Genomic DNA, 26,698 nt, shown 5'->3' on the forward strand with positions numbered 1-26,698 from the left:
GTGCATAATAGACTTGAGATTTGATCAGAGCAACTGATCTAAAACAGTATATGAAGTTTATACACCAAATTATATATATTGCTATGGAATAGCAGGATGTCTTATCTTTCATTAAAATGAGTTACAACAACTATTAATTTATGACGACAAACAAATCATTTTGTCATTGTGAAACTCAAAGAGTTAATCAAGTATGTAGCATGTTTCATATTTTCCCTGAAGCTCAGTTGATCAGCTTTGGAATGTGAAATAGCGAGATATTCTTCTAGCATATTTTCAAAATATATTGTGAGTTATGATATGATATCTCTGGTTAATAGTGTTCAGATTTTATGATACCTTTATGGAGATTATCATTTAGGTGATATTTCACATTAATATGAACATGGGGACCGTTAAATGTATACACAGGAATTGTACAGTGAAAATAGTATTTTTGACTTTTTAAACTGTAATATTGACATTTATAATTAAGAACCAATGATAAATAGTTACATGCAACTGGCAGAAATATTTTGCCAGTATATTTAAGTGTTATGGTGTTATTTTTCTTTGGTCTTGTATAACAGGCTATGTATTTACTATGACAAAATGGGTGTCACTAACATCTATCAAGGTATTCTCACATTTACTTCACTTCAACCCATGCTTTCATAAGAGGTGACTAACAGGATCGGGTGGTCAGGCTCGCTAACTTGGTTGACACGTGTTACACATGCAAATTGCATAAATTGATGCTCATGCTGACAACAAACAAACAAAACCACATTTACTGGACTGCTTACAAACTGGCAGAGTTATTTCCCTTGAGAATAAACAAGGTGAAGGCTGATGTTTGGATTTGAAGAAGTTTTATGCATCATAACATATTTTGATCAAACTGATATTTCTGGCTGTCTTTCATCACAATGATTACTTGTTTGGACTTTAACTGTTTATTTGAATCATCTATTGAGTGTGCATTTTCTCCAAGAAACATGGGTGATATAGGGTAAGGATTTTGTCACTTATGTTTTGACATTTTTTTAAACATAAGCATTGCTATGATTCATGATCACTCATTTATTATTGAGAAAGATGTGTCCAGAAGATAGGGTATAATGTTTTAACATCTTCATGGTTCATGGGAACATCCACACATCATAAAGATTTGGCATAATGCTATGATGTTGTTGCTGTGGCTGAAGGAAGTGACGAAGGGCATTTTACCCAGCACAAGTCATGGAAGTAGATGTAGTCCAAGGAGAGAGGAGGCTGAGACAGAGGAAGAACTTATTGCTCAAAATTATCTTCATTGTGGTTGGCGAACATTTGATCAGCATATTCTAGTTGAGTCCAATCCTTGAACTGTATCAAGTCGTCCTATGAAATGCTTACATTAGACTATAGTGCTAACTAGTGCTAATGCAGGTTGATGAACTAACAGAGTTACATGGTATCTAGGCTTGCCAAACTATTTTGTCTCACTGTGCATAGTATTTTCAGTTGATTAAGAATGGTTAGGTTTGTTATCATTACTGAAAAAGACCTGATTCTTGACCACAGAGCTTGTATAGTTATGAGAATGTTTTCTTATTTATAGAGACAGCAAATAGTTGTATGTCTTGATTGTTGTTGAAAGTTTTCATTTCATAATCACACCACATTTCAATATTCCCACTTGAAGATTTAGGTTGAAATATTGTCAATCAGTCTTCACCAGCACATGCTTTGTTCAGTCATTTGATGACAAGATTAGAGATGTACCAATATTTGCAGCTTTCTTTTATTTCTTTTACAATTCGAACTACATTAGTTTGTTATTACTTGAAGAATTTGATTCAGACTTTATGTATTTTTTTTTCCAGAATGTCTAAAAACATTTGAAGTCCTAATGTACATTCATTGTTTGAAAATAGTTGACAGGAAGCAGTATTTTTGTGTGATTTTGTTTCATTTGTTTTCTTGTCATGATCTACAGAATTACACAATTACTGATGTTATTTGTTGTTGGGTCGACTATTTTATTGCTGTATAGACAACTGATGAATAAAGTAAATTTGAAATATAGACTTGACTGATGTGATTGTGGTTTTATTGCATGAAAATAGAACAAATTCCACTCAGGTGAATGCTCATAGGATAAGGTTATTGCATGTTCGAGGCAACTGATAATGGACTGGGATCGGGGGAAAAAAGGAAAATGGACTTATCTCGCTTGACAGTTACTTCCCTTGCCTCAGAAGGATGAGGTTTATGCACCATCAATGGATATGTGTAGATTCAATTTTCATTGGCAGCTCTCTTGGGAGTAAACAACATAAAAAGACCAAGAACAAGTTTCAGAACAATTCTTGGATTGGAAACCCATGATTAAGGCATGAGGGGATTAAGGCCTGTGGGGATTAAGGCCTGCGGGATTAAGACATGCAGGGATTAAGGCCTGCGGGGATTAAGGCCTGCGGGAATTAAGGCATGGGGATTAAGGCTCTCATGGGATTAAGGCATGTGGGATTAAGGCATGCGGGGATTAAGGCATGCAGGGATTAAGGCATGGGGGGATTTAGGCATGCAGGGATTAAGGCCTGCGGGGATTAAGGCATGTGGGGATTAAGGCATGCAGGGATTAAGGCCTGCAGGGATTAAGGCATGCGGGGATTAAGGCCTGCAGGGATTAAGGCCTGCAGGGATTAAGGCATGTAAACAGTATAAACTATAAGCTCCTACAAAACAAACAAGAAAACAGGTGGCGGTCACAAAGGAACAGAACAGAACATAATTTTATTTCAGTAACAGGCCTCTGTCCCAAAATACATATCCATAAATTGATGGATAATTAGAACACATGTAATGTATTTCATTCAGATTTGTGTCTCTTGTCATAGTATAAATATAGACATACATCCTGATGATATTAACATTTTTACTCTGCAATAAACATCCTTGATGAGATTAACATTTTTACTCTGTAATATAGATATAGTATTAATAAATGATGGACATTCAGTAAAATATGTTGATATGTACTTATTTCTGATATGAGAATATGTATCACAGATATAAAATACATGCCATTCATCTTCAACAAGGAAATACCATTTAATTTACAAAACAGGCAATGCCTTCATTATATGTAACATTAATGTATCTACCAGTTTCAAAACACGGAAACACTGAAATCGGGCATATATAATATTTAAATATTGAGGGATATCATTACAATGTACACGTGAAGGTCCGGGTTAGAATGTGCCTTCAGCAACCCATGCTTCTTGTAAGAGGCGACTGGGGCGGTGGGGTAGCCCAGTGGTTAAAGCGTTGGCTCGTCACGCCGAAGACCCGGGTTCGAATCCCCACATGGGTACAATGTGTGAAGCCCATTTCTGGAATATTGCTAAAAGCTGCGTAAAACTAAACTCAGTCAGTGTAAGAGGCGACTAAGGGGATCGGGTGGACAGGCTCTCTGACTTGGTTGAAACATGTCATCGGTTCCCAATTGTGCTGATCGATGCTCATGCTGTTGGTCACTGGATTGTCTGGTCCAGACTCAATTATTTACAGACTGTCGCCATATAGCTGGAATATTGCTGAGTGGCATAAAACTAAACTCACTCATTTACCAAGTAGCTCTCTACATTTGACAAAGATTTGAATTGCTTATAGTACAAACATTTATGTCTGCTATCCAAAGATGATTGCCAAGATTGCAATACATTATTATGTAATCTGTTTAAATGATTTAATGAATATTTTGTGATCACCAATTTCCTGGTTTATCCAAAAAGTCCAATACCAAATTGAAAAAGAATATATTTGATTTTAGTTGCCCATGAATTTCGTCCTACCCTGTGTAAAGATAATAACATAAAATAACATTGTTTGGGTAATCTATAGTCAGGCATGTTTAGAAGTCTGCACCAGTATTTCACAGCACTGGTTGTATAAGTAAACTGTAAAGGCACTCTTCCACATTCACCCAAGGCCATGTTGTTACAGGTGGATTTTCCAAGTTTCAAAACATATTTACAAAATTTAATATGCAAATTTAATAGTATTACAGTAGGATGTGCACCATATTTCAGACCCATAACATAGGATACGTGATTTCATACAATCAAAAATCTTAAATAAATCTGTACAATTAATGCTGCCACGTTCCTTTAGAACAATTTTAACAGAGAATATTGCGTTATTATCTTGTTGATGCAAGACAAGATGTAGCTTTACGCTAGGCTAATTTAGGAGTGAACATAATTCCAAGGTACCTGTAAAATGATACAGTGTCAATAACATTACCGTTATAAAACCAGATATGTTATTAGCAGAATTAACTATCTGACATAAAACTTCCTGCTGGGAATAGGATCATCAAGCCCTTCTGATCTTCTGTTGACAAATAAACAGGTTACGGGTTACTGACCCGGCACATTCTAACCCGGACCTTCACGGGTCTGCACCAAGTAAAGACAAACCCACTGCTGATTAGTTATAGACTGAGAAATATTACCGGAAGAATTACACTTTTTCAAAATCTTCCAAAATAACATAGAATCCTTACTAGCAGCTTCCAACTTCTCCTTTGTTTACAGAAATAGGCTTTGAAAACATGTTTAAAACAAGTTTTAAAGCACCTGAAATTATCCAAACTTTGATTAAAACCTCTATGAGCCCCAAGAGTTCAGATATGTGAACCTGTGAATGGCGCTGAAGCTTGTATGTCAATTCTGTACACACCCGGGAGTTTTGTTCTTAAACTTTCCCGTGACATGTACAGGAGGAGAAGTTTCTTTGAGTGGCATTTTTAGAAGCTGGATATGTCTTTCATTATTTTCAAATACAATTAAAGAAACATGTTAAAACTCATCTTTATCAGATGAGGAATTCAAGTGATATGATTTGCCTAAAATGAAACTTAATGGGGGTGGGGGTACGGGCGATAGTACTTCCATCCACGGGTTACAGGCCACGGCATATATCACAGAGGTGAGGTATCTTGCACTGACCTGTAGAGCAGCTCATTTCAACTGAAATCATGCGCAACAGCCCCATAGAAAACCACAATAATATATTGAATACACACTAAACATGCATACTGAGCTTCTGACATGTTATTCCGGACTGTATATGAGTTTACAAGATGTCAAACTTAAGACTACCACAAATCATATTTGTATGGATAGATGGGTGAATATATTGATCTAGTAGATCTTCCCTCTGTATGTCTACATGTTCCACATTTAAAAATGGGAACTTCGTTGGGTTCTCGTCCACAACCAAACCAGTTTTCACAGGTGCTACAGGTACATTCGCTCAGATACGACGTTTGGAGCATACCTTCTGCTTTACATTTTGGGGCAGATACGCCTTTTCCTCAGATACATGTTTTGTTTTGCCTTCTTGTGGATTGTTGATTGCATCAAGATCTTCCCACACCCATAACGTCTCAGGGTGAGGATAAGTGGGCGTAACCTTTCTCGATGTTGAGCTTGTTGAACCACTCTTTTCCATTTCTTTATGCTGCTTATTGTTTTCGATGCGGAGGATCTGGCATGACTTCGAAGACTTGTCCATAAATAAAGAATCCTACCTTTTTCGTAGTTCTGCAGGGAGACGTAATATCGTCCGTTTGATAATTTTTCCGAATCACATATAGAGTCCTGTGCATCTTGGCGCTTTAAGTACTTCACGCCATCAAACACATATACCTTTCTGTCTCGATACATCTCAGTCCTCTTCGTCTTCTTCACCCTCATGATGTCTAAACCCAAACACGACTGATGTGTTGCATGAACTGCACTCCTTCCTATACAGTGGCCACTTTTTGTGAGCAGGTATATATCGAACACGAAGTAGGTCGCACGGTCGGACCACCTCGTCACGTGACCATATCCCACTTTGCTGATGTGATGATAACAAATTATGCGTAACGGTCCGCTAGTTTGCTGGCTATAGTCTGTTTTCAGTGAGAAGTCACCCATAGTCTCATTTGGGGGACATGAGCGTTTGGCACACTGAGTTCAAGCTCATTAATTACAAAGCACCAATTTGTTATGAGTGACCTGATTTCTAGCAGGAAGACTATATAGTGGAGTATCCCTGGTGAGAGTGAGCCCAATTTCCGCAACGTTTTATTATGAGGTGACATAGCCGGTGACATAATTGGACTAATATATGCTCATTTATTACGGCCATTTATCACCTTTGCATGCAATGTCTTGAGGGTAACATAAAAATCGAACATAGGTGTTAATACACTGTTAAAAGTCAGCGAGGTGTTAGGCCCTTCCATGCCGAGTGAACGCTTTAAGAGATACGCGCCACTGAGGACCGGTAACAGCTATTTCTGTTTTCATGTTATATCGGCATGTTGTGGATGTGCTACTAGGTGGGCGTTGACAAGGCAACGACTGCCTCCTTTATGTTTATCAGTCAAGATCAAGATCAAGATGGTTTATTGTACATAAGGCCTCTGGCCCGTATACATAGTATTGTAATGACAGGCAAGGTATGGACATTGAAAAGCATCATGACATTGCGACATTAGTTGACAGGAGAAACCAGACTCTTCCAGCGAATGTGTTAAAAACAGGGCTAATTTTATATGGACAGATTCGTCTTCTGATGATAAGATTATTATAAGTGTTTCCCTTGTAGGGTGACCCAAATACTTCTGTGGAATATACTCCTTTCTTAAATCGGCATAAGCATCACACACATATATAACAGATGATATTCATCTTAGATATCCGCCATACAAACAGGGCATTTTACAGGAAACCTGTTTCCATTAGAAAGGTGTACATGGATATGATGGTTATTGTTGCAGCCACTATGACATACCCAGGTGGGGAACATGTCAGTTTGTACACAAACAATGTTGGGGTATGCTACCTTAAAGGATCATTGCTTGAGTTGTAAAGAACATGTACTCGTTATGGATCACAGCGGGTTGTTGAGGACGTACATTGGCTACCCAACATACCTCATGCACTTTCTGAATCGACCGCATAATTATCAGTCACAATATACAAGCGTGTTATTGCTGTCTCGTTGATTCGCTTGTCATTAATGGGATAAGAGCCTTTGCATATACACTATACCATGCATGTTGTTGCTCTGTGGAATCAGCTTTTTGTCAGCGATTAACTAGGATCTATGTTCTTTGGATACACTACATAAACTGATGGCGAAAGGAAGCTTATCAATGGTTTTATATTTATCTATAAACCCCATACATTTTTAGCATCAATATGTTACTATTAACCATAGCTGCGGAATGTATCCAAACCTCAATTCAACTTACTATCTGGATAAATTAACCCGCATGAACTAATTAAAAGGCAATTCTGAACACAAATAGATGTAAAAAGGGCAATACAGACCTTTGTAGTGCAGATAATGGTTGGGGTATGAACTACAAGTGCGGCCATTTCTGACATACAATCCTCGTGAAATCACATGCGTATCAATAACCGCACACACTGTTCATAACTGGTGTAACCTCCACCTGCTGCAATAGCCTCCCCGTATCACGTTGAATTTGACGTTCCATTCTTGCCAAGACATTAGCAGTTTGTGCTGGATGATATCTCTGGCGTATTCTGCAAAAAAATGATGTCACAAACATGCTCTATGGATTGAGATCTGTCTCCTGGCGGACCAAGGTAGAGTTGCTACCGCCTCCTGATATAAGAAATCACCAACGGCATGTGCACGATGTGGCCTACCATTGTAGTCCATGTAGACTGCCTTACGTTCACAGGATGATCATCAAAATGTGGTACAATAGCCGTCTAGGATGTCAACGATGTACCCTTGTCTAATCAGATTTTGTCTGATCGTCACAAGGTATAGTTTACAGGCATGAGAGAGACACCTCCACGCTATCAATGAACCTCCGCCGAACGATACTTGTTCCAGTGTATTTCATTGTGCATATGCAGTGTTGAGCATGTGATAGTGAGTGAGTTAGCCTTAGAATCATTTGCTGAACAAATGCAGCGTGTGAATGTGACTTCAGTGCAAGTTCCAGGACAATTTCCATTAGCCCACGTTAAACCATTTCATCGTGAACTTTCAAAGTTTTTGTGGGAAAAAGGTTTTAAAAATGCGAAAGGAAAAACAACAACAAATGGTACACGTGCATCACGGAGCACCTTTTAGAAATATCAGGGCGGGGACACCTGGGCTTCACACATTGTACGCATGTTGGGAATCGAATCCGGTCTTCGAGGTGACGAGCGAACGCTTTAACCACTAGGCTACCCACAGCCCCGGGAACCTTTAGAATACAACACCACAAACTTTACCAAAGCGACACGTGTACTCATGAGCCGTTAGACTGAAGGGCAGTAGGGTAGCCTTTAAGCCTTTGTATTCTAAAGGTTCCCGGGGCTGTGGGGTAGCCTAGTGGTTAAAGCGTTCGCTCGTCAAGCTGAAGACCCGGGTTCGATTTCCCACATGGGTACAATGTATAAAGTCCATTTCTGGTCTCCCCCGTCGTGATATTGTTGGAATATTGCTGATAGCGGCGTAAAACCACATTCACTCACTCGACACAAGCGCAAAAGATGACTAACTGCACGAATATGTATGTTGCTATATATGAACCAAGAGCAGCGGGGTAGCTTAGCGATTAAAGCGTTCGCTCGTCACGCCGAGGACCTGGGTTCGATTCTCCATATTGGTACACTGTGTGAAGCCCATTTCTGGTATTCCTTGCCGTGATATTGCTAAAAGTGACGTAAAACTATACTCACTCACTCACTTTTTGTACTACCAATTCACTGACAACATTCAGTTTTAAGCGGCGATACACAAAAACGTGAAAGCTTATTGGCTACATGTATGCTAATTGGGCAATTGTTCCTTATTAGGACTAATAACATTCCCGTTACATTACAGCGGTTTGTCACCCAAATCCTGCCAAGTGTTGAACGTCTTTTTTGAATATTTTTAAGTTGCCGATACGATGATATATTGCTTTGACAACTCATGTTTATTCAGGAGAATCTGGTGACCGGTAAATGCCTTCAGCGATATATTATTTCACGTTTGTGACGACGAATCCACCCTGACAGTTACCTGTTGTGTTGAATGTGATAATTGGGACCAACCAATCACTGTAAACTGTAGCTACCCCCTCATAATTCGTGTCTTAGAGGCACTTAACACAGGAAAATCACGGACAAAAACACTCTTACCTCCTCCCAACATGGGTATGACTGACTTTGTCTGCGTTGGTTTCGCTGTCTCTGTCGCCGTCCCAGGTGCGTTGTGTGCCCTGCCTCGGGCCAAGCCCAGTGATAAAGGCGGGGTGTGCAGACAGAAGCAGGAGGATGAGCTCTGTTTCTCGTGTGACCGACTAAACGAGCAAATTGGTGAGTGAATGACTTTCTCATTCCTTTGTTTGTTTGTTGTTTAACGACGTTTCCAACTGTATGACGGCGGTCTGTAAATGAGTGAGTGAGTGAGTTTAGTTTTACGCCGCACTCAGCAAAATTCCAGCTTTATAGCGACGGTCTGTAAATACTCGAATCTGAACCAGTGGCCAGCATGAACATCGATCTACACAATTGGGATTCGACGACATCAACCAAGCCCTCGAGTCTGACCACGTAATCCCGTTAGTTGCCTTTTACAACAAGCATGGGTCACTGAAGATCAGTTCTAAATAATCGATCCAAATGAACGTTTGGCACCGAACTGCGTTCGACATGAGGACAAATTTAGTGGCGGAAACGTGATGGTATGGTTACCCATATTTTTCACACGGACATCTCACATAGTGGTGCTACAGGGAAATCTAACAGTACAAATTAACGTCAACATCAACATACACCACATACACATTTACTTGTCAATGACATAATTGCTACTAAACGTGCCTTAATATGTTTTATTGTCACTGTCATTCAATTTGTACTTTCACCCTAGTTTATACTTTCATATGAATTCAACTGGACTCGATTGCCATTTAACCGAGACATAGATTTTTTGCATACACAGTTTCCAAACACGTTGCTGTTCAGTTAGATTGATGTTTAAATACAGCTACATGCATTTTCGTCACCAGTATTTTGTTCAAGCCATACTTGCGCAATTGCTTTACAACAAAAGCATGCATTATACATTTACCATTATCCTCAAGTTCATTTTCAATAACTCATTACATCACGGGGAAACCAATATGCTTTATACTTCTGATCAATATTTAAGTAATCCAATTTAACCCGATACATACAAAGATAAAGGCATACGATCGCTCTCACCCAAACAGTCCTATCGAAAGCGTACTATCTAAAAGAGACGAACCTTTTAAAATGAAGTGTTTGGACTTTTTCTGTAAGATCAAAAGGTTGTATTCCCAAAATGTCCATGTGATACGTTTGGTGAATCCTGTTAAAGTTCTTCGTCATTCAGCAGGAATCTAAGTTCTTCGCCAAGCCATACTTTCTTACTCGGTTGTACAATGACAAAAAGAACGCTAGTGTTTCAGATTGGAAATTCAGATTTATTCTAGATTCATGAATCATAAATACTGTGATTTAATGGTTCGAACAGTAATGGTAAATTTTCATTCCACACACATCACGATATGGCTGAAACATTGCCGATATTAAATATTAACTCACTTATTCATTCCATTACACACATCACAAATTGTCTTTTTTGAGGACGGATGACAATGCATTTTACACAGATACCCAGCCTTCTCACCATTCTGCTATTTATATAATTCCTTGTGCGTTTTGTAGTAGTAGTTTATTTCGGTATATCAGTCCACAGAACAGTTCAGCTCGTGTTTTATATACAGATTGCATACGAGTACTTTTCATGCGTGCGTGTGTGTAATTTTGACTCACTTGCCAGAATACTTTCGTTAACAGACCACAGAAGGCCAACGGAACAGTGAAGTTGACGCTCTCCTGAACAAAGTGCCAGCAATACAGCAGTATGAAGGGGGTAAATATTTACAGTGTTCCGATCACAAGTAAACAGTGAAACAGCATCCCAGTAAAGTGTAAACCTGAAATATAACCATAAAACTGTCTATATATTTTCATATAAAACCAACAATTAATGAAAATCGTGTTCTCACTACACACATGTCCTTTTTGTTTACATAGTGACACAGAAGTATGTAGATACACTTTATATCGATATGGATCATGCATAGAATGTTTTGTTCATGGCAATAGTATATTGACCATCCTTGCAATTGGTTTGCATGATTTGACATGACCTTGATAGTATGACCGGGTGGTGAAATGGATATGTATTCATCTGGTATTGGTGATATCTGACACATTTATAAAAAATGTAGGTCAGTATCATAAGTATATATATTTCCAACAGATGCGATGCAAGATTGGTGCTTAATCCTTATGCAACAATGCAAAGCCATATGCCTTCCTGTATTTGTACAGCTTTACTGATGTTGTAACCAATGTAACCTATGAAACAGATATGGTCTTTGTACATGTCAAATACCATAGTCGATATTTACAACAGCCATGATAAATTATCGTCGAGATATCGTAAAGCTTGAAAACGAAAAGGTAATTCCATTTGAAACTGTGAGAATTAAAGTGTAGGATGTGCAATCATCGATACTGGCTCTGTGGGAATGTTGGAACTTAGAGATGAGCTCACGACCTTCCATTTGCTTGCTTTTACCACAGACCCACTGTGTGAAGGAAAGCCACAGTCTAAGTGTCCACATCACGCTTCAGGCAACGGACACTGTGATGAGTGATACAAGGCAACGGACACTGTGGTGAGTGATACAAGGGAACGAGAACAGTGGTGAGTGATACAAGGTAACGAGAACAGTGGTGAGTGATACAAGGGAACGAGAACTGTGGTGGAGTGATACAAGGGGAACAAGAACTGTGGTGAGTGATACAAGGAACGAGAACAGCGGTGAGTGACACGGGGAACGAGAACAGCGGTGAGTGTTACAAGGGACTGAGAACAGTGTTGAGTGTTACAAGGGAACGAGAACAGTGGTGAGTGATAATGGGTGGCACAGAGATGAGATTACCAGCTCAGCTGATTAATAACTTTATGAATTTATGAACCCTGTGGTGACAACAGAAGCATGCAATGTACTTCAAGTTGGCATCAACGTATATATGTTCCGTCTTATCTGAAGGTGGTATTCGTCATACCCTGAGGCAGGAACTACTTCTGTCACCGCGAGTTACCAGCTGTGGTTACTATTACTACCACGGATCCCTGACCACGCCCACTTTGTCCGAGAGTGTGCTATGGCGGCTGATAAAGCAACCTATCAGAATCTCTCGAGTTCAGGTAAGCACCCATTTCACGTGTTGTTGGCACCGTTGTGTTGTTACTGTGTCTCGATGCGCAGCGTGTGGCTTTAACACTCATGGCGCCCTCCCGTCAGCTGGCTCTGTGATGACTTTCGACGTTTCAATATCGTACAAAGTGTACAAAAGAGCACACAGTCACCAAATTGTATAATATTCACTCGATTTTCTTAAAACGGTTTCTTCGCTAAGCAAATCCAGAACTTATGCTCATGTAATATGTAACGTTGTGTGATCCATGTAACGTCGTGTCCTATATGTAACGTCGTGTCGTATATGTAATGTTGTGTTCTATATGTATGGAGTTGTCCTCCATGTAACGTCGCGTTCTACACGTAACGTAGTGTTCTACATGTAACGTCGTGTTCTACATGTAACGTCGAGTTATATTAAATTTTGTCTCGACTTGCACAGCAATGTCGCCTACCCATTGGTCAAAACCGGTCACGTGCCGCAGGTATAGTTTTCTATGTTAAACTGGACCACGCGCGTCCCTAGTAATGTTCAACATACAGTCAAGAGCTATCTCCTTTGCTTGCACTGTTGTAAACAAACACTAGATGACGAAGCAATATGGTATTGCAACGTACCCGTTGGAGTCAATACTCTCCAGAAATTCATGCAATCACTAGAGTTGCAATCTATCCACAGTGTACAAAATTCGCTCTATCCGTGCCACTGGGGTCATGCTATTAATCGAGGTGCCACTTTGGTGCAGCTCAAATTATGGCCGTCACTGACCACAAGAGTGTATCGTCTCTCTGTTTATCAGCGAGTTGGCGATTCTGAGAAAGACCGTATGGGAAAAGCCATCCAGAACAAACTAGCACAAATTCACCTTCTCCTCCCCCATCTTCTACTCGCCCTGCCTTGATGGCAGCGTCCCAAAACGTCTCGCTTTCTCGCCCGGTCCCGCAGTCCACCATGGCGATATTGACCGATGCGTTGACTTTCACTTGAGAGGGTCAGCATGGAAGATCTCTTTGGAGAATTCAACGACAGAAATGCTTTAACTTCTAGGCCACAATGCCACTTCTGTACCAGTGTACCATAAACAATCTCCACATTCACTACAACAAGTGTTCATGTGTTGACCTGATGTAGAACATCGACACGTCTACAGTAACCTCTCGCTTGGTCTAATGCGAGTGTCGTCTACGAGGCTAGCCTCGATACCCAAGTTGATAAAAGCTTCTTGTAAAGAGTTGCAATTGCTTACGTTGTTATGAATGACAGTGTGGACTTCGAACGCTTGATTGTACAGTTTCTAAGGTGGAATGTCTGCATGAGGTGACGTGACCGTTAAAGCGCATATCAGAAATTGCCGTTTCAGCTACGGTTTTACTTCTTTGTATTAATCCTTTATTTCAGTCTAGAACCGTGTAACGACGTGTCCGACATGTAACGTCTTGTCCGACATGCCACGTCATCTTCTATGTAGTAACGTCTTGTCCGACATGTCACGCCATCTTCCATGTGTAACGTCGTGTCCGACATGCTACGTCATCTTCTATGTAGCAACGTCGTGTCCAACATGCCACGTCTAGAACCGTTACAGGGTAGTAGATCAAACTTTTTGTGCTGAATGCAATGTTATGAACCAAAAACATGCCACGTCATCTTCTATGTAACGTCGTGTCCGACATGCCACGTAATCTTCTATGTGTAACGTCGTGTCCGACATGCCACGTCATCTTCTATGTGTAACGTCGTGTCCGATATGCCACGTCATCTTCTATGTGTAACGTCATGTCAATATGCCACGTCATCTTCTATGTGTAACATCTTGTCCGACATACCACGTCATCTTCTATGTGTAACGTCGTCCGACATGCCACGCCATCTTCTATGTGTAACATCTTGTCCGACATGCCACGTCATCTTCTATGTGTAACGTCTTGTCCGACATGCCACGTAATCTTCTATGTGCAACGTCATGTCCGACATGCCACGTAATCTTCTATATTTAACGTCGTGTCAGACATGCCACGTCATCTTCTATATGTAACGTTGTGTCCGACATGTCACGCCATCTTCTATGTGTAACGTCATGTCCGACATGCCACGTAATCTTCCATAATGTAACGTCGTGTCCGACATGCCACGTCATCTTCTATGTGTAACGTCATGTCCGACATGCCACGTCATCTTCTATGTGTAACGTCATGTCCGACATGCCACGTCATCTTCTATATGTAACGTCATGTCCGACATGCCACGTCATATTCTATGTGTTACGTCTTGTGCGACATGCCAAGTCATCTTCTATGTAACGTCTTGTCCGACATGCCACGTCATCTTCTATGTGTAACGTCATGTCCGACATGCCACGTCATCTTCTATGTGTAACGTCGTGTCCGACATGCCACGTCATCTTCTACGTGTAACGTCTTGTCCGACATGCCACGTCATCTTCTATATGTAACGTCTTGTCCGACATGCCACGTCATCTTCTATGTGTAACGTCGTGTCCGACATGCTACGTCATCTTCTATGTGTAACGTCGTGTCCGACATGCCACGTCATCTTCTATGTAACGTCAGTGTCCGACATGCCACGTCATCTTCTATGTGTAACGTCATGTCCGACATGCCACGTCATCTTCTATGTGTAACGTCATGTCCGACATGCCACGTCATCTTCTATATGTAACGTCGTGTCCGACATGCCACGTCATCTTCTATATGTAACGTCGTGTCCGACATGCCACGTCATCTTCTATGTGTAACGTCGTGTCCGACATGCCACGTCATCTTCTATGTGTAACGTCGTGTCCGACATGTAACATCGTTAATTTCTACATCTAATGCAGGTATGAACTTGAGGTTTAACGTGTGACAAGTGTATAAGTAATATCTGACGTGTTGCAGCTGAAGACTATCCATGTACACTCATTTCCCTGGGGTCCGTATCAAGGAACACGGCAATCTACGACCTCTTCAAAAACGCAATGGCCGCACCATTTACGCAAATATATGTGGCAAAATTGATGATTGATGACGTAGAACGGAAAGATGCCCGTCATAGCCTTAAGCAAGGTCAAGCTTTGTTTAATCTCACAAATCTCAATCTTTCCTGTACACTGGCAATTTGAACATGAACTACTTTGTCATACAGAGAGTATACAAGAAAATAAAGTTTGAACTTCTAGAAACTTTGAACCGATGTTGTAGCTTAGCCGACCAATCAAACAGGTGTGTTTAAATATAGAACGTGCAAAAGAATACCCTGCTTTGACTAGCCTCAGAAACAAACTCCGCTTGGTGTTAATGGAAATACTTGTGAACAGTGTGTGAATGGATCACTGAAAATCAGTGATGACACCTGGTGTTCGCCAAGGAACACAGTCACCTGGTCACACAGTCACCTGGTCACACAGTCACCTGGTCACACAGTCATCTGGTCACACAGTCATCTGGTCACACAGTCACCTGGTCACACAGTCACCTGGTCACACAGTCACCTGGTCACACAGTCACCTGGTCACACAGTCACCTGGTCACACAGTCACCTGGTCACACAGTCACCTGGTCACACAGTCACCTGGTCACACAGTCACCTGGTCACACAGTCACCTGGTCACACAGTCACCTGTTCACACAGCTGGTGGACAACGTTGTCATCACAAGTACGTTCTCGTGTTCGCCTATGCCAGCGGTATATATGTCGACTGTATCAGGAAACGTTTTTTGTGCAGTTAAATCACAAAGAAACCATTTTACCAGAATAGCAACATGTATATTGTGCATGTAATAACATTGATCTCAGTTATACAATAACGCAAGTTTAGATGCTTGATTAGCATTTTAGAAGATGCTATTTGATGTACATAAAGAATTTTCTGGATTTCATCTTCTTTTATTCTTTGATCCGGCCTCACCATCCGGTATAACTAATAAACAGTCAATGGCACGGTTAGCTGTTTATTAATTGTACCTGATGATGGGGCCGGAACAGACCCCGAAACGTTGTATCAAAGAATAACAGAAGATGAAATCCAGAAAATTCTTTATGTTCATTAATGAAAGTTGAACCAATATATCAGGACAGATACCTTCATGGAACTTGTGTACGCAGATAAACTACACTTCAATTAAATAATACCAGAACTAATACAGCAGAACCGCAAACTGTATGAAGCAAATAATAAAGGTCTCAGTTAAATTATAGATTAAATCAAGCTAACAGAACAGCACAATATAATGTGTGTGAAAAGAATATCAGTTAAATCAGCAAGGAACTACTTTGACAATACAAGCTAAATGCACAGTTTTTCGTCCGGGTAAAGAAACCAATTTTGAGATCAAATATAAACGAACCATTTTAACTGAGCAACAACCGATTGTTGTGTATGCACACACCGATATCCTACTTAATGAGACAAGAAGGTAATATACCAGTAAATTGTGGTTGTAATTATTGGGTTGATTCAGAAGGTGCAGGAAGTGTGACTGGAACTTTTACCTGATGGACGACATGTGTACGTCCTTAACAAACTCTGCTGATTCTGAACTAGTGCGTATACTCTACAGCTTAGGCAAAAATGCCGTATGTTTTCCTAATGTTACCTAAACGTTGTGCAATACGTAATTCGTTCACCGTTTTGCACGGCTGTTTTGTTATGGGAAGTAAAATTAAATGGGTGTGTAATAAAACGTACTTGTTTCAAAGTTTCAATCAAAGTACAGATGACATTTGATTTAACATATGACTTTCTAATGTCAGTAGCTATAGAGATGTATGCTGTACGTGGAGTAATATCGCAGAGTGGGAGAGGCATACATGTAGAGTGGGGTGTAACTTAACGTCGCATCAACGATATCTCCCCCTAATCGATTCAGAGAGTACGCAACAAATGACATTTTTCATCGAACGAATCATGCTGTCAAAATATCAATACAAAACAAGTATATTTATGCAGAGATCATCAATAGGTTAAGAGTTTTCTTGTATTTTTCTGTATTTACGAACAGAAACGTATTTTGCTGTTGAATGTGAAGACATGTTATTTTCACGAACCATGATTACACCCTTGTTGTGTTTAGCTAATATTTTTATCTTACGGTGTTCACCTTCTGTCTGTTTCTTTACGAAAGTCTGATAATTCAGATGCAATACTTCTCTGATTGGGCCAAGTTAATTAAATTTCATGTATTCGATATTGTAAAGTAACATTTCCATAACAATATATATAAAGGTGCACTAAGTTGAAACAGACATTCTGTATATGACAAAATGCATGACAAGAACGGAATGTCTTGAGGCAATACGATGAGTCCTTTAAACCAATGTTTGTGCTTTGTCCAGTTTTAACTGGTGACTTTCAAAATTGACATCAACATCTGTAGCCTGTTGTTACGAACACGAGTATCGACATCAGTGCCTAAGCCTCATTGGGTGCTATTTCCATGTCTTCTTCTTTCTGATCTCGTACCCCCTCGAACGTCTTTGCGATCCGCAGCAACAGCTCTTCATCAAAATGGCGGCCAACCAGCATCATGCCAACCGGCAGGCCGTCAATACTCCCAGCGTTGATAGTGAGAGCTGGATGACCAGTGCAGTTGAAAGGAGAAGTGTTGCTCACCATCTCCATGCCGTTGAAATAGTCACCTGAAATAGATACATTGATGTCATCATGGTTCCCCGTTCACGAGTGAGTGAGTTTACTTTTACGCCGCTTTTAGCAACATGCCACTAATATCAGGGTAGGAGACACCAGAAATTGGTTTCACACACTGTACCCACGTGGGGAATGGAACCCGGGTCTGTGACGAGCGAACGCTTTAACAACTAGGCTACCCCGGCGCCCCTTCCGTTCAAGAACTTCTCTCAGTATCAAGTTTGCCAGGCACCACCTTTGTAACAGGTTATACCAGTTGTGTGCATCTTGAAATACCCCGAGAAAAAGGACGAGTTTAATGAAGAAATGTCCCTTGTCACGAGCTTCACGTGAGTTTAGTTTGTCACGAGCTTCACAATGACAACAAACATGTTACCAATGTTCAGTTAGATCACCTATCAAAATGACAATATCTGAACAAAACATGGAAAACAATATGGGACCGTTCATAATTTAAGGCTAGGTGGGGTGATGAATGGTTTTATGTACAATGTGAGTGACCCCCACTAAAATTTATGTACAAAGTAAGTGACCACACTGCATGCCATGTACAAAATCAATGACCCCCCCCTCCCACATTTTGAAGCATAATTATTTTAATATCTGTACGTACAAAATTGATGACTCCCCCTACCTCCCCAGAACAAAATGGGTGTCCCCACCTTAAAATCATCATCATCACGGTGACTATTGAAGAAACAATACTAACTGTCTGTTAGTCTTACCTGATGTCATATTGCTCTGACTGGTGTATGTGGGTGCAATGAAGGGTACAGTAGGCATGACAAGCACGTCATACTTCTCCAAGGCTTTGTCATACGCTGCCTTCAGCTTCAGACTGAGATTCTGGGCCTTGCAGTAGAACTTGTTGCTGGTCTCCTGGTTGACATACTTGGCAGTGAGATACACAGCCTTGGACATGGAAGACAGCTTATTGGATTCCTTCCCCAGTGTTGCAGTCAGAGCATCGTGGAGACTGCCAGGGTAATAGCCCTTGAAGCCATCTCCTATACCTGGGTGGACAGATGAACATACTGAAATACTGCCCCTTGAATAGAAATCCCCATGTGCGAATGAAAATCAAACCAATGTCACTTTAAATTAAATTAAACAATCAAACTAACTGAACTACTCAATGTCGAGATCCTATCATATCCTTCTGATATTTTATTAACTAATTTAAAGTAAGTGAACATACTCGAGTTTCATTTTCATTTGCAAGAAAATATTGAACTTAGTTGTGCTGTGACTCGTTCTGTTCGTCAAATAGACAAATAGTAATGACTCCAATATATACGCAAAATAGCTACATTTTCTTCAGATCACGATACTCATACATACCTTTCCCTTCGGTCAGTGTCTTCACTGATCCTTGCAGGAATATACTGCCCCAGATAGCTCGACCTATGAGCAAGACATGAACAGATATATATTGAAACTTTTGGAATATGCTTTCGATATATTTTATCATTTTAGGGTAACATGTTTATACTCCCCAGCGAGGTGAGAATGCATGTTTTGTATATGGTGATACGTTTGCATGGTTATTGGTGACCTAAGCTTTGCAAGGGTTTGTCCCTGTCAGCTATGCAGACTTAAAAGTCGCATATTGTTTTTCAAATCCGCCAAAATATGGTACTTGTTGTATCCCTGCCCGGCGTTCGACATTATGTGGAAAATAAAAGGTGAGTGAATGGGTATGATTTAACGCCGCTTTTAAGCCATATTTCAGCAATGACACCAGAAATGGGTCTTCATTGTGACGAGCGGACGCTTAAACCACTAGGCTACCCCACCGCCCCTCCGCCAAAATGGGTGACACCAAAACGGATTGTTTGAAACTATTCCGAAAGACATACCATGCAAGTGATCGGGAACTGAAACACTGTCAATCTCGGCGGTTTTTGTTTTCAGTTTCATGGCAGCTTTCTTGACTATTTTGGCCACCTCCTCATCTGCAAGGCCAAAGCCTTCTTCCAGCAGCCCAATACGGCATTCATCAACAGACTCCTCCAACTGCAGTAGAACAGTCCATATCTATTACTGCAACATTAGGCTGGTTTATTGTTTAGTGGTTTCAATAGATGTTTAACTACGTTGCAATACCATGTCAAAGCAAGTTCTTGAAAATAACCACAAGTTAGATGATACCAAACCATTTCTACTTGACAGTGAAGTGGCGACGCAGCAATTCTGAATATACACCGTTAACGCCAGAGAGTAAGCAGTCTCAAATAGTGACACGTATTTTGACGTAACAGCGGTGAAAATTATAAATAGATATGTTCCATGTGTTCACAAAAAATGTGAACATGATTATTTGTCATATGGACCCGTGAAGATCCGCGTTAGAATTGGATTTCAGCAACGCCTGGTTGTCGTAAGAGGCGACTAACGACATCCTGTAATACGCTCGCTAACTTGGCTGACATATTCCAATCGCGTAGATCGATGCTCATTATGTTAATCACTGGACTGTCTGGTCCAGACTGGATTACTTCTCAGCCCGCCGCCATAAATTTGGAACAGTGAGTGCTGTTAAACAACAAACCAATATTCGTTATTTGGTATGATTTGTAAGTTTGGAAATCATGGTTCAGCTGATGTGGTTTCCTTGCTTCCAGAGGATCGATAGCAATAGTTACAGTACCTTTCCAGGGAAGTTAATGGACTCCAGCGTTGTTGGTTGGCGTGGGTCAAGGTCGTTGTCTGTCCCAGAGAGAACCTGGCGTTGATGTTGAAAAGGGTTTGTTAGTGACAGTAGTGGTTTAATTTTATACATTGGAGTTGAAGCTAAATAGTTAATGTTATCATGTTACAGTGTCTGTGAACATACGTTTATATTTCTGTAGTTAAAACGAACAAGTATTTTTCAATCCACCAAAAACATTTGCTGACGTCGGCTGAGGCCATATTGTTTTATTGCAGTTCTCATGTCCACCATCGACAATATATATATATATATATATATATATATATATATATATATAAATTTAAAAATATATATATATATATATAACTTAAAAAAATTAAAAGAAATTAAAAATGGTTTTCACTTATTGTGTGATATATACTGAACAGCAAAAGAAACGCAAGTCTGGCTTTTTGTCAAGTTTTTGAATAGAGGACAACCCAAATTATGTCTAATCATTTATTCTATAGAAAACACTGTCAATGTAACAGCTAAAAGCTGCTGTTGACATTGAATTGCAATACGTTCAAATTGATCACAGTCCGTCAAATGGAGATACCCCTGAACGCGAAAAGTGACAGTCTCTTTAGTAGCGCGTATAGCCACCTTGAGCTTGCACACAGGCCGTGCAACGTGGCCTCATTGAGTTCACTAGAGTCTGAAAGAATGCCTGAGGCAACTGGTTCCGCTCAAACATGGGATCATTACGTCACTTTACCATGAACGTTCCATAAACATGAACGCTTACCTTCATGAGATTTCATTTTTTCGAAACTTGCGTTTCTTTTGCTGTTCAGTATATTTGATGAAGATTTACACCAATTAGTAACAGTCTCTATATTCATTTATTATGTAGATCGCGTACATTTATTTCGGAAACACTTTTTGAATAAACGAAGAACGATATGAGTACTTTTCTTGCCACATGGTGGCATAGAGTACCATAGAGGTGGGGAAATGGAGATAAGAATGTTACCACTTGTTCACATAGGAATGAAATTACTGGGGGGGCGGAGGATTGGGAACAAATAAGATATACTAGCAGACTGATGAACGAATATCTTGCTCATGTCATGATGAATATACACTTGATGAAACAAGACTCTCCCTTTGACGGTTTGTGTCAATTGATATTCTCCATTTTCATTATATCCAATTCAGTTATTGTCCCCAAATAGATTTAAATACATTGCTGTGCACAGAAAATAAGCAAGGAACAAACCTGGAGAAGAGTTGCACAATCGTGGACTGTTTTGGCCATGGGTCCCACGTGGTCTAACGTCACCTCGGACGCTATGATCCCTGTGTAAGGGACAAGACCATAGGTAGGTTTAAGTCCGATAACCCCCGTCCAGCTGGAGGCAATACGAAGTGACCCTCCGTGGTCTAGTCCCACAGCCATGTCAAGCTGACCACCAGACACCTAGGTCAATACATCACAACAACTGCTACATTAACCACCTTCACCATCTACAACATATCTACAATTGTACAGTTGGTAGACTGACATTTAGTGCCACAATACTGTTATTTTATTTAGATTTAAAAAAAAAAATCAACATAAAATTAAATGTAATCTAAAAGGAGACAAGAATAATTTGTAATATCAAAGCTAAGCCTATCTAGACTTGCTTAAGTGTTCTTGTCTTGAGTAATACGTATTTATTCAACATGGTTTGTGAACTAGATTATTGGTTCCGGCATTCCCCAATACGTTTCTATTATTGGAAGGGGCGTTGGGGTAGCCTAGTGGTTAAAGCGTTCGTTCGTCACGCCGAAGGCACGGGTTCGATTCCTCACATGGGTACAATGTGTGAAACCCATTTCTTGTGCCCCCTGCAGAGATATTGCTGGAATATTGCTAAAAGCGGAGAAAAGCCACATTCACTCACCCACTATATTATGGAAACTCAGACATAAGCCAGGTTTATTTGGTTCGGATGGGAAATTCCCTAATTTCATCTTACCAATGCAGCACCACCTGAATCAGCGGTTCCGGCCAAACGGGCTTTATCATGCGGGTTTTCAACAAACCCACTGCCACTGGTAGAGCTGTTGGCGGTCTTTCCGGTGATGTTACCACCTGGAGAAAAGACAAAGTAGGTAACACGAGGTTAGATGATGAAATCAGCTGATTCACATATACATTGTACTTCGTTGTGCGTTGTTTAGCGCAACACCCAACAATATTCCAGCTACATGACTGCAGTCTTCAAACATTCGAATATGTAAGAGACAACCCAGTGTTGGACGACATAAATATCGAGTAACAATTGTACTCAGTTGCCTGTCAATTTTTTAAATGAATTGTATGTGACAGACGCTCGGAAGTTATCGATACGGCACTTATATGACCTTTATAACTAAAGCTGGACGGCGTTATACTTCTCACTCAGGATATCTCATAAAGAAACACAATGTATGTCAAGGGAATTATTACTTCTTGCAGCTTCATATCGCTACGGCACTTATTGGCATTTTAAGAAGTTGAATATCATCAGCACGCTGCTGACATATCATCAGGACGCTGCTGGTTAGATCAAACATTTGACCTCAGTCACCCACTAAATTGATAAGAAATTGTTGTTCGCGTGGTTGTGTGAATGTTACCTTCACTGAGAATTCTGGTGACAACCGTGGCATCGTACTCCGGGATGTAGCCTCCCAGCAGAACTGATGGACTCATCGCGATCTCAGCCAGAGCGATGTTCTCGGATATACCAATAGCCTTGTCTTTCAGATCACCAGACTCCGCACTCTGTACGTCACACTTGGCAAACCTGACATTGAAATAAGTAAAGGACAAAGTACAATAAGGGTCCTTTTATGCCAAATGAAAATATTATATTTTAAAATTCCTGAAAACAATTGATATGTTGCTATGAAAAGTAAAATGGCTGACAACTAACCTTTTGTTATTTCTTACACTCGCAGGGTTTTCACTTCTCACCGGTCACATACAGAAATATGATGAAAATTAACGAAATTTTTTTTTTGTGGAAGTTCAAATGAAAATCGAACTGTCAACAAGTCTGCTAGCTAGGGTGAATCATTTCCCGTATCAGCAGTTAGGTTTGTGCATCCAGTATGAACACCATCTTCGGTCAAAGATTCCATCGCATTCCAATGTTAGAAGCAAGTCTAACGTCAGCCAGTTCCGTTTCAGAACCTTTATCGTCCCATGTCGTTTACAAAACAACTTGCATGGTGGCACAGTATGATAAATCAATCAAGCATATTTCGGGTATCAGGAGTATTGGCTGAATTAATGGCGCCGATGTTGGTTGGTTATCTGCCCTTAGATTGACAGGCAACTAGTCTAAGGCATTACATTTGCATGGGGAAGGCGCCAACGTTCCACGCGAAAAGGATCAATGTCAGGACTATTAACTCATGTTGCCTTACCATGCGTTGTATGGGTTGTCTTCCCCTGTCGGCAGAGGGCCGGCGGTTCGAGGATATTTTACTTCAAGACGAGGCTCGGGAATCTCCTCTATGGCAGCATACGCATTCATCGTGTAGGAGAAACACTCTGTAAATCACAGCAGCTATGCATGGGCGGATCCAGGAATTTTGAAAGGGTGAGGGGTTGGGGGGTTTCAGGGTGTTCGAACCTCCTGAACCCCCCATTGGCTCCGCCAACGCAAAAACAATCTTCAGTGTGGTCTTAAGTCATTTTCAAAAAAGGGGATTCGAACCCCCTCCCACCCCACCCCCCACCCCATCTCTGGATCCGCCAATGATAATAAAGCCATACATCATAATTTCCACATGACTATCTTATTTATGTGTTGGCAAAACATGCCGCATATACCAGTTCAAATATTTTCGCAATGTTTCATATTAAGCTGCCCTTGTGCAGCGAAACGAACTCTACAGGCATTAGCAAATAGGACCTAAGTCCAACGTCTAAAACTGCTTTATTTTGGGGATAATAATGTATCTAAGAGTGTTATTAGTTCCTTGTAGTGCTTGGTTGTTGTTTAACGAAGCACTCAGCAATATTCAAGCTATAATGCGGTTGTCTGTAAATAATCGAAACTGGACCTGACAATCCAGTGATCAACAACATGAGCATCGATCTACGCAAATGGGATTCATAGACATGTGTCAAGCAAGTCAGCGCGCCTGACCACCCGATCCCGTTCTTTTCCTTCTTACGACAAGAAGGGCTGCTGAATAATTTTAACCCTGATCTTCACGGGTGTCTAACAGTGTTGATAGTTATAGTATACAATACATATTCACCAACATATTTTCACATTCGTGTTTATTTGCAACTGCTATGTTGAGACCAGGAATATTTACCTTGTACAGTGACGAGTTCCTTTTCCGTGCATTCTAAATTTTCTTGTTCAGACAAGGCTCTCAGCTCAGTCAACGTTGGAGGGTAAACTGTGAGAGAAGTGACGTAAAATCATGTAATTCTATTGATGAACAGGAATATATTTGCTTATCTTCTTTGCTTTGAATGGATGTCTGCTGAACAGAAATGTAAAGTTATTGAGCCAAGCTCAAGGTATCAATTTTCGTTTGGTAATTTTTCTGCCTATGCATAAAACGTTTTGCCAATCACCCAATGTCAATCTGGACTAACCGTCTACGACGCAACGTCAAATTAAGTCCCTTGGATACGTTTGTTTGCGTGTGTGTTTGTTGTTTAACGCCGCACTCAGCAATATTCCAGCTATATGGACAAGTCTGTAAATAATCGAGTCTGGACCAGACAATCCAGTGACCAACATCATGAGCATCGATCTACGCAACTGGGATGCGATGACATGTGGGTCATCCAGTGCAGCAGCCTGACCTCCCAATCCCGTTAGTCGCCGCTTACGCTAAGCAATTGTATTCTTGATCTTCAAGGGTCCATTTGGGTACAAAAGACACGTATATAGTCAGTAAGTGAATTTAGTTCTACGCCGCTTTTACCAATATTCCCGCAATATCACGGCGTGGGGCATCTGAAATGGACTTCACACATTGTACCCACGTGGGGAATCGAACCAAGTCTTCGGCGTGACGAGCGATCGCTTTAACCACTAGGCTACCCCACCGTCCCCGCTCCACATCAAGCTAGCACTAGGCGATAAAACTGAAATATTGTTCAAACCGACGTTAAACCAATCTGACTCACTCATACTAAAGCTGGGAGGATTTCAATAAATGTTAGGAACCACCACAAAACATGTTTGACATGAAAAGCTGTGTTTATTTTTAATCAACCAATTAGTTGGTTCGCGCATTTGTTATTTACATACCCGTTGGTTCTGTCATGGTCGCTTCAGATTCTACGAAAGGTTTTGATGGAATTTCTGTTAAAAACGTAATGACAGTGTTCACAATCAATAATTCTAATTAAGAGACAAAACGAATAAAACATCTTGAGCGAAAACAGTTCACATAAAACTCCATTTATTATGACAATAGTAGTGGACACTGAATGGTATAACCACATTTTTTATGATTCTAAGAACGAACGACCGTCAGCGTTATCGTTTTACATTAACATAATCTGTTTATGTGATTCATCTTGAAAGTTACAGTACAAAATTTAGAAGACATGTATTTAGACAATATTATTCAAAATAAATAATTATACAAAAATAAATGTTGGTTATTACCTGTATGTTCTTCTCGCTTCCAGCCTGTACAGTGAGAAACTGCGATCTAATCCTACCACTTATTGTTGTTCAGTACACAAACTCCCTAGATGTTGTTAGAAATTGATAAACAAACCCGCAACGCATCACCTGCTCACAATTGTCGTCATGGCAACCATTTGTAAATACACAAACACTTTGAAATGTTTTGTTTTCTGGCGCCGATTAAAATAACGCATTCGTGTGGAAAGTATTTACTAAACAGATAATTATCTACCCGACAGCATGTGTGTACTATAAGTTGTAGGCTTGTCACCAGGGGAATACGGTTTACCTGTTGGATCGGCGTACTCGGCCATGCAGAGTGTACATCAAACCAAATCAAACCTTCAGTGAATATACCTCATCACAATGTTTATCAGTAACTACAGTTTGAACAATGAAGCGTTTGTCTCGCTGCTGAGCCCCA

General features: G+C 40.4%; 2 protein-coding genes across 2 annotated transcripts; one reads left to right on the forward strand and one right to left on the reverse strand.

The window, feature by feature from the left end:
- Positions 1-9,193: 9,193 nt before the first annotated feature.
- Positions 9,194-15,311, forward strand: LOC124258587 (carbonic anhydrase 4-like). The gene is made up of 7 exons (XM_046692652.1): positions 9,194-9,359; positions 10,543-10,547; positions 10,869-10,944; positions 11,664-11,726; positions 12,137-12,294; positions 12,620-12,630; positions 15,191-15,311. Exons 1-7 carry the CDS (start codon positions 9,194-9,196, stop codon positions 15,309-15,311), a joined length of 600 nt encoding a protein of 199 aa, XP_046548608.1.
- Positions 15,312-17,181: 1,870 nt separating this feature from the next.
- Positions 17,182-26,348, reverse strand: LOC124258659 (amidase-like). The gene is made up of 12 exons (XM_046692730.1): positions 26,251-26,348; positions 25,888-25,941; positions 24,935-25,021; positions 24,032-24,158; positions 23,237-23,406; positions 22,594-22,709; positions 21,849-22,049; positions 20,585-20,659; positions 19,794-19,950; positions 19,276-19,338; positions 18,660-18,947; positions 17,182-17,924 (listed from the first exon to the last, which is right to left on the reverse strand). Exons 2-12 carry the CDS (start codon positions 25,901-25,903, stop codon positions 17,698-17,700), a joined length of 1,527 nt encoding a protein of 508 aa, XP_046548686.1. The 5' UTR covers positions 25,904-25,941; positions 26,251-26,348; the 3' UTR covers positions 17,182-17,697.
- Between the last annotated feature and the right edge of the window lie 350 nt (positions 26,349-26,698).

Source organism: Haliotis rubra, unplaced genomic scaffold (genome assembly GCF_003918875.1).
Source record: "Haliotis rubra isolate DU_JTF1 unplaced genomic scaffold, ASM391887v1 Scf7, whole genome shotgun sequence".
Taxonomy (NCBI): domain Eukaryota; kingdom Metazoa; phylum Mollusca; class Gastropoda; order Lepetellida; family Haliotidae; genus Haliotis; species Haliotis rubra.